We start from the raw sequence: 8,746 nt of genomic DNA on the forward strand, positions 1-8,746 counted from the left end.
GGATTCTCCCTGCTTTGTTATTTAAAGATATCATTCCTGAAACAAGACTTTTAACTTTTCTCTCAAACCACAAGGAAATTTCAGCTTTTGTCATCACTGTCTATGGAGCTAACCCAGGCTGCCAGCATTTCTGGCCTGTGAAGTTATAGTAGGCTATGTGGGTTCCCTGCTGTGTGGTTTCTGGAAGGATTCTTTCAAAATCTCAGTCAGCTCATGTGAGTTCTTTGCTTAAAGTCTTCTAGAATGTTCCTAGTAAAAACTTCCAAAGGCCCCATTCCTATCCTGCAAGTCCTCAAGCTCTGCCTGCTGCTGTCTGTCTGCCCACAGCTTCTGTTTTCTCACTCTGCTATTTTCTGCATCAAGCCCCAGGCCTGAGCTACAGGCTTTTCTGCTGTTCTGAGCTCCTGTCCTCAGCTCATATGATGCTAATCTTACCAGAGAGCCTTCCCTGGCCATCTCAAAATAGCACCCTGCCCTAATGAACCTGGTCTTGGTTGTTCTTTCCCATCACCACTTGATAGTCATGGGTCTCTACAACTGGGACTTCTGGGCCATGTCCTCCAAAGGGGGCCCAGGGTTTGCCTCTACTATACTTCAAGCTCATTCAGAACCAGACTGATGGGGCATGGTACTGAATATCTGGAAGACTGTGCACAGTCCATCAATTAGAAGAAAGGAGATGAGTCTTTTGTACTTCTTGGCCTGAGTGAAAGCCACTGACCCCACGTGGTTTTCTTTCTGGGTAGAGTTTGTGTGCTAGACTGCATGGGTAACAGCGAGAATGAGCATGGAGCACAGAGACCTGAGAGAGGGTTGGTGGGCATTCCAGACAGTGGCATCCCCACATGTACTCTTGTTTCTCTTAAGTTTTATCAAAGTAGGTATGAAGTTTACTTTTTCGTTTATCCAGGTGAGTGTTAAGGAAAGCAGTGGCCCAGCATGAGAAAGGCGTTCACTCTGCCCTGCAGCATGCTACAGGCAGGTCTGAGCAGCAGCCTCTCCACATATACACACGTCCATGGGTTTTTACCTAGTGGCTGCCTGTCGTTTGGAGCACTCAAGTCTCACACTGTCATCTTCCTCCGTGAAAGAAGCAGAAACCCCACCTCCCTTCCCTCTGTTCAGATGTTATGTGTGCCGTGACATTTTCCTTTTGACATTGGTAGCAGAAAGTGCCATCCTGGATGAGGGTGATGGGAGCTGAACGGACTGAGTGTATTAATAGTCCTGCGAAAGCAGTGGCGTGCATTCAGTCAGAGGAGAGCTGAAATACTTGCCCGCTTATGAATTCACTCCCGTGTGGCTGTCATGTGGAGACAACCTCCAGGGAAGCACTGTCATTGCAGCCACCTGACTTTTCAGGGCCGCCTCCAAGGACCCATCTCTTGTTCCCATAGCAAACACATCTGAGAGAGTGCTTTCTCCATGTTCCCTGGGAGCCTAAGCAGAGGGGGCCTGCAGTGGCTGAGACAGTCAAACTGATGCAGCTTTCCATCGGTGGCTGTTCTCTATGTAGGTCTTTGGCAACACCGAGTCCTGTGTTTTCTAGTTCCCCTGACTCTTGGCGAGCAGAGGTGCATGCAATCCCCCACAGAGCTAGGGCTGCATCCCTGGTGGCCTATCTGTCGTCCTCAGGGTTCCAGGCTAGAAGCCAAGGAAGGCCTCCTTCTGAGGTCATTCTCGTGGGGGCAGAACCCAAGGACTCAGCCATCAGGAATCCTATTTACAATAGCAGAGTAATAACTATGAGAAATATTAATAGCCTTGGGCTTCTATCCCAAAATTGCAAAGCAAAACAAAACAAACCAAACGTGACTTGCCGGGAACTTCAACTTAGACTATTCTGGATCCCTTCATTTGGTTAGACTCCATGAAGAGTCAAAATAAAGTCCACATTGGAATTTCAGTTCTCTCTCTCTCTCTCTCTCTCTCTCTCTCTCTTTCTCCCTGTCTTTCTCTCTCTCTCTCTCCCCTTCTCCCTTTTCTCCCTCTCCCTGTCCTCTCTTTCTCTCTCTCTCTTTTTCCCCTGTGTGAAGAACAAAAAAGACGTTTAAATATGTATTTTAATATAGAAAAAAAAACCCTACAGGAAAGGTCACAGACTCTCCTGTGAAGACTGACCGTGGCTGTCAGGAAGAATGCTGAGGAAGAATACTGTGCCCACATTTGTAGCACAGATCCTGTTCCTCTTGGATACTGAAATGCTGTTGGCATTCACTGGCATCAGGTTGCCCATGGTTTTTGCAGCTGTTGCTAGCCACCATTCTTCCCTGGGCAGTGGAAAGGGTCTTTGAGCTGGGGGCCTTTGCCCTGTACCTTCTTCAAAATTAGAGCATTAGAATGATCATATTTTTGCAGAATTTTTCCATATTTTCACCAATGGGGAGAATGAAGTATGGAGAGTCCGTGAGCACTCAGCAAATGCTTTAGGCTGACCTACAGCCTACACCTACTTTAAAAACACTGCTTTTAAAATTAATCTTTAACATTCGAGGTAATTGGCTTTATTCTGTCATTTTCATACTTTTGTTCACTCTTTTCCAGGCTCCCCTTTACTTCTTATTTTGGGGCAGTCTCACCAAGTTGCCCAGGCCACCTTGAGCTTGCTCTGTCCTCCAATTTTGTAATCTTCTGGTTTCCACTTCTTCAGTACCTGGACAGCAGGCCTGTACTTAGAGTCCTGCCTAGCAGGCAGCCCAGGGGTTGGTTGAGCCCTATTTTTATTTTTCCAAAGAAACTGGTCTGTGCCTCGTGGCACAGAGGTCACTAATAAAGTGCCTGCTCTGGAGAGGGGATGCTGTTGTTGGCAGTGGTTGTGGGCAGCTGCCAATAGCCTTATTGGTGGCAGCAAGCATAATTCCCAGCGAGTTCTGCGTCTGTGCACTGGGAATGTGGACTGCAGGGAACACACAGACATTCCTGGAATAAGACCACAGGTCTAATGCCCTGCCAACCTCCGTCTGAGCAGATGGAAGAAGAAGAGGGTGATGTTGCCAGGGAGTGAGGAAGGCCTGGTGCAGTCACCACAGATGTCACCCTGACTCATTCAGATGTGCAGGTTTGGGGGAAGAGTTGAACTCCTCAGTGCTACAGAGAAGACAGACCTGAATCTTACCTCTAGAGCCCCAGAATAGATCTAGGACAGAGCAGAGAACAGCTGGCCTGGGTTTTCAGCTCAGGTCAGAGTCTAGTATGGCAGGGGTATTTGCAGTATTGTGGCAATGCCTTATGCATGCCCAGGTGAATTTGGAATCTGAAATACTTCCTGTTGTTTCCCCATTTCCCTTGACTAAGGAAGGAATTGCAGAACCTTTGTGTTTCAGGCCTTTTTGTTAATACCGGCACCATGAATGGTTAACTTTGGACTAGCTTGCAGAGCAGTACTGGGCATGTGTCACCGGGCTGGACTTGCCTTCTACAGACAATGACTGGCTGCACTTTCAATAGCAAGATCCAAAGCAGGGCAGTGGTTAGCTGCCCTTCTCACCTCAGGAGGTTACTGGGCTGTGTGCTCATTTCTGCACTAAACATGTTCTGTGGTTAGAACAGTACAGGTTATGGGAGCCCTGGTGCTGGAGAGCTACAGAAGGCTGCCTTTGGGAAGCACCTTAGGCCCTGACTCATAGACAACTTGTCACATAGGCTGGAAGGGATTGTGGCAGGAGGTGGGCTTAGAGGCACGTGGAAGACAGATCCCACAAAGCCTTGTGGGCAAGATGATGGATTGATTGTGAGACTTTTATTTTGATCGGTGGTAGGTGCTGTTAGGGTGTTTGGGAAGCAAGGAAGATTCCTTTAACATTTTAGCCATATCTACTACCAGCTGTAGCTACACTCAAGATGTAGAGTGATGAAGCATGTGCTCTCTGAGACCCAGCAGGACTGGAAGAACAGAGACTGTTCCGCGGGAAGAGATCGTTCAGGAGAGCTTCTGGTGTCTTCCTTCTGTGTTAACCAGAACGGCAGTGGGCCGCTGCTACTGCTTCTGCTCCAGCTGCTCCAGTTGTTCCTGCAGCAGCAGCAGCTGCCTTGGTTGTTCTGAGAAGGTCTTAATGTAGCTCAGGCTGGCCAAAGGAGGGCCTTAAATTTCTGGTCCTTCCCAGCTCTAGGCTCAGAAATGCTGTAAAGACAAGACAATGGAAGATTCTTGTTGTTATTTCAGGAGACTGGTCTTGAACTTAAGACCCTTCCTCTCCTCAGCCTCCAGAGTTCTGAAATCTTGAGATCACATCAACCTAGGCTACAGAATGAAATTCTATCTCACAGTGCTTTTTGTTTTGTTTTCATCCTCTTTGTACGTACGAGTAACTTCTTCAAGTGGGCACTAAGTGGTTACGACATTGATATTTATTATGCCAGTCCTAACTATTGGAAGCCTTAGCTCTTTCTTTTGAGTTAGGGACAGCATGAACTAGGTCAGTATGAGTCTCTGATCAGGTCAGTTTGGAACATCCTTGGACCGCAGTGGTGAGAATGGTTTCTGGGTGTTCTGTATTGGTGTGGGTCAAGGGTCACCAAGCCACAGTCCTTTACAGAGGAAGCTGAGATGGATCATCACATCAACTCCTTCACAGACTTCACTTTCCTTCATAGCTGTGTGCTGTGAACTGTCTAAACACCAATACGCCTTCTCTTTTCTTTCAGAGAGTGGGTTAATCGCGCTCCATCCATTCATTTTCTGAGAGTGTTAATTTGTCTGAGGCTGCTAATGCGGGATCCATGTTACCAGGTTGGTTGGAAAAAGTAAAACTGTTCTTCATTTGTGACAAAAGTAAAATAATGAAATTAAAAATACAGTGGGCCTTTTTTTTTTCAGAGTGAACCATGTTAATGTTTCTGTTACTAGCTAGGACCTTACAAATGTGACATACAGCTTACCTGCTGTTGGAAAAGGTTGTGAAGAAGCAGTTTGTAGACCCATACACCTCTGGCTGTTTATACTTATTCTACAAGGTTCAATGACTGAGTTCTGGTCTATGTGTTCACTGCTACCAAACCTTTGAAGCCATTTCAAGTTCAAAGAGGTACACAGAAGGCCACACACAGAAGCATGATTAAAGCCACAAGGCTCACTAGGGTAAAGTGAGCAGTGACAAGAAGAGAGCTCTCAGTGTGACTCCAGAGGCAGCCCTTAGAAGCTGTAACCTGTTAGCCACCAAGATTCCATCCCTTCTCAGCTTCCAGTTGGTAACTCTGAGCCCAGGAGAGCATAGGGCCTCCCTCTGTTGGTGTCGGGGGAGGCCTGTAGCTAGAATCTTCCCTTTTTATCACTAGCTGGAAATGTGGCCTCTAGTTTATAGCCTCTTGCATTTACACAGGAATCCATGGGAATTCAATGGATACAGATTCTTCCTCAGGTAGAAACAGGGCCCTGATTCTACATTTCTTTTTAAAGATGTCCTTTTATTTATGTGCATGTTTATATGTCTGTTTTGAGTGTGCATTACATGTCTCCCTATGCCTATGGAAGCTAAGATCGAGTGTTGGGTGCTTGGTATCGAAGCTGCAGGCGTTCATGAGAGACCTACCTGTGGGTGCTGGCAATCAAACCCCCACCCTCTGTAAGAGCAACAAGTGCTCCCAACCACTGAGTCATCTTCCCAGTCCGCTTCTGCATTTCTAACAATCCCAGGAGATATCAAGACTTGCTGGGCCATAGTTCGCCTTGAAGAGCAGAGGCTTAGCGCTTTAGCAGTGAACATTTAAAGAATGACCTACCCAAGGAATCTGAGCTAGAACCCTATTCTTTCTGGCCTGGCTTAGAGGGAGGGAGGGAACTGCAGAGTACTGCTATCTGCCAAGTTTACTGTGTTTCTGAAGCACCTAGAGGTGTTTCCGATCAGTAGGTCTGTGGGTAGGCAGAGTGCCAGGTCCTCAGAAATGAGGCTGCTGGCTGGGCTGGCATGAGTGAGCCACCTCATGGCTGCCTCTGTTCAACCCTGCTAATATCTCAAGAATGACTTATTTGTAAATACAGTTGTCGTTGTTGTTTCTCACAAAGGTTCTTGTTTTATGCTGAGTCCTTATAAACTACTGGGAAGCCACACCACCCAGGCTTCAGTTTTATTGGTAGATTTTTTTTTTTTTTTTTTAAATTTCAGCCAGAATGTTCCTATTCATTTCCCCAGCCATCATCTTTCCCAAACTTAGCACCAAAACAAAATGTGTTTCCCCTTGACTGGAGTGTTCTGGGGCTCTTGGTCACAGTGTACCTTCTGTTCAGAGGCTGACCACCTTCCTCACATATATTCTAAGCTGGCCTTGTGCTGTTTACAGCTGACTGCAAACCTTTCCATGTATTGTTAGAGCATCCACCAAATGGCATTCTGTCCTGGCTGCCCACAGTTTCGAGCTGCTATGTAGAGCTGGGTGAACCATGCTTTTTACAGCTACTTCTGCCAAGTAATGTGAGCTGCATATAGAAGGAGAAGCATGCGTTTGGCTTTTCCTGCCAGGCCTGGGTGTACTGACCGCTCCTACTCCATGAATCCCAGCCCCAAGGGAGGCCTGATAAGTCTCCATATGGATAAAAAGACCAAATACAGAATATTAAAGAGCATTCAAGGAAGAACAGCCAGTTCTCAGACTCACAAAACATTAGCAACAGTTTTGCCTCAGAATACCTTGTTTGCTGAGAAAATTAGTGCCTATTGATCTGCTTTTAAAGTATTGCCTGTGTCTATGCTGCCTTTGGTTGATTGGCAGAAGGTAGATTACACTCCTCTTTAAAGCAAAGAATGCACAGCCTACTTTGTTTATGATCTTTTGATACACACTGGCCCAGTGTCCCTGGTTGACAGCCTTTCCATAGAAGGGGATTCTCCCCAAGCCTCTGCTCCTGGTATGCCTCTTGAACAGAAGACTGTGTTCTCTGCCAGTTGTATAACACTTTGAGTTGCCAAGAATTCTTGGCCAAAATCACAAGGCCATGCTAGGGATTACTACAATGTGCTCCAGTGAATGTCAGCAAGCCTTCGCTATCACTGCTCTTCCCTCTACCCTTCCGCAAGTCAGTTCGTGGGCCTGGACCGTCTCTACTTCTTGTGGCCATTCTTCCTGCTCATGGCCTTCCAAAACCACATCATGGGATTTATAGAGGAACCATAAGCCACGCTGCTGAGAGCCTGCTCCATTTCTCCACTTAGTTATTTGAAATGTTTGGACTATTATGCTGGTCTCTTCCTTCTTTCAGGAGTAACGTTCATCTTCTGGCCAGATTCTCTTTACTTCTACTAATTTTTTTTCTCATGGTGCCTCTTCTTCCTCTTCTTCATGTTCTCCTCATCATAAAATTATCTTCACTCTCTTTTTTTGATTTTATTCATTTTTTTTCTTGCTTTTTTTCCTAAATCAGAATTTTCACTATGTAGTCTAGACTGACCTCTAATTCAGAACCTTCCTGCCTTAAGTTCTGGAACACTGGGCCTGAGCTATAAAATATGTGCAGATCTGAAAGCATTTCTTTCTTTGTCCTGTAGTCCAGACTTTCTTACATTTAGGACTGTACCTTTTCTTTTCAGTGTTTTTAAATTTTAGTTTCTATTTCTTTATGTCTCTTCTTATTTTCTTCTTCTTCTTCTTCTTCTTCTTCTTCTTCTTCTTCTTCTTCTTCTTCTTCTTCTCTCTCTCTCTCTCTCTCTCTCTCTCTCTCTCTCTCTCTTTGTGTTTGTGTGTGTGTTTGTATGTGTGTATGTGTATGTTTAGGCAGGTAACAAAACTCACGTGGAGGTCAGAGGACAGCATATGGGAAGTGTTTTGCTCTATCTACAGTTTGGGTCTCTGGAATGGAACTCAGGTCATTGGGCTTGGCAGCAATTGCCTCCATCTGATAACATAATTTTGCACAGCCCATGACTTCACTTCAGCTTATCTCCCCAGTCTACTTCTTCCTATCAAGTCCATGTACCACTTAACTTACAACTTAATATACACATTTTACTCTGGAAGCCAGTTCACTAGCCAGCCACGTGTGTAGACAGGCCTTTTTCCTTGACCAAGGTGGCTTATAGATTTACCCTCTAGCATGCAGAGGCTTAGGGAAATGCTTAATGGAACTTCCAACTGCAGAAAAGGTGGAAAAGGACAGAGAACCCATTTATTTTATTTTATGTGTATTATTGTTTTGCCTGCATATATGTCTGTGTGAGGGTATCAGCTCTTGGAGTTGTAGACAGTTGTGAGCTGTTATGTGGGCCCTGGGAATTGAACCTTGGTTCTGTGGAAGAACAATCTGTGCTCTCAACTATTGACCCATCTGTCTAGCTCAGGAAATAATTTTTAAAGATATAGTTATTTAGAGTATTTTTGTATTAGAGTATTTAAGTCAGATTTTAAGCACAGATGGAGTCCTCCACAGGCTAAATGTCCACCAAAGCTAATTATAGGAATTTCTAAAACACTGCTTGTCAGAGGTAAGAGTAGACCCTAAAGGGCTCCAAGCTGCAGTTTGCCTTAGAAATGACGGTAAAAGGTAGTGGTGGGAGGTCCTTTCTGATGTCCTTTGACCACATGGTAGCAGGGGCAGCACCGCATTTACCTGTGGCTTTGCTGCTCTGAAGAGCCCTCTCTCTTATCTACCACCTGAGTGCTGTTTGCTTCATCCTGTTTCTAAATCCTAGCTTCTGCAAAATGTTCTGTCCCCCGTTACCACTGTTGCTCACAGTGTCCGAGCTCCTGACCTCACCAACTACCACTCGCTGCTGCTGCTCTTTGTCCACGAGTTGATATTTTTAGCCTTGGGAGTTTC

At 45.6% G+C, this 8,746-nt stretch overlaps 1 protein-coding gene across 2 annotated transcripts in view; it reads left to right on the top strand.

The window, feature by feature from the left end:
- Nek10 (NIMA related kinase 10) overlaps positions 1–8,746 on the top strand; it is a 228,364-nt gene that overhangs the window by 23,250 nt on the left and 196,368 nt on the right. For both annotated transcript variants that reach the window (XM_031361786.1, XM_031361785.1), the window contains one exon: positions 4,645–4,729. In XM_031361786.1, coding sequence (XP_031217646.1) covers positions 4,645–4,729 — 85 coding nt within the window. The remainder of the gene's footprint in view (positions 1–4,644; positions 4,730–8,746) is intronic.

Source organism: Mastomys coucha, unplaced genomic scaffold (assembly GCF_008632895.1).
Source record: "Mastomys coucha isolate ucsf_1 unplaced genomic scaffold, UCSF_Mcou_1 pScaffold9, whole genome shotgun sequence".
NCBI lineage: Eukaryota > Metazoa > Chordata > Mammalia > Rodentia > Muridae > Mastomys > Mastomys coucha.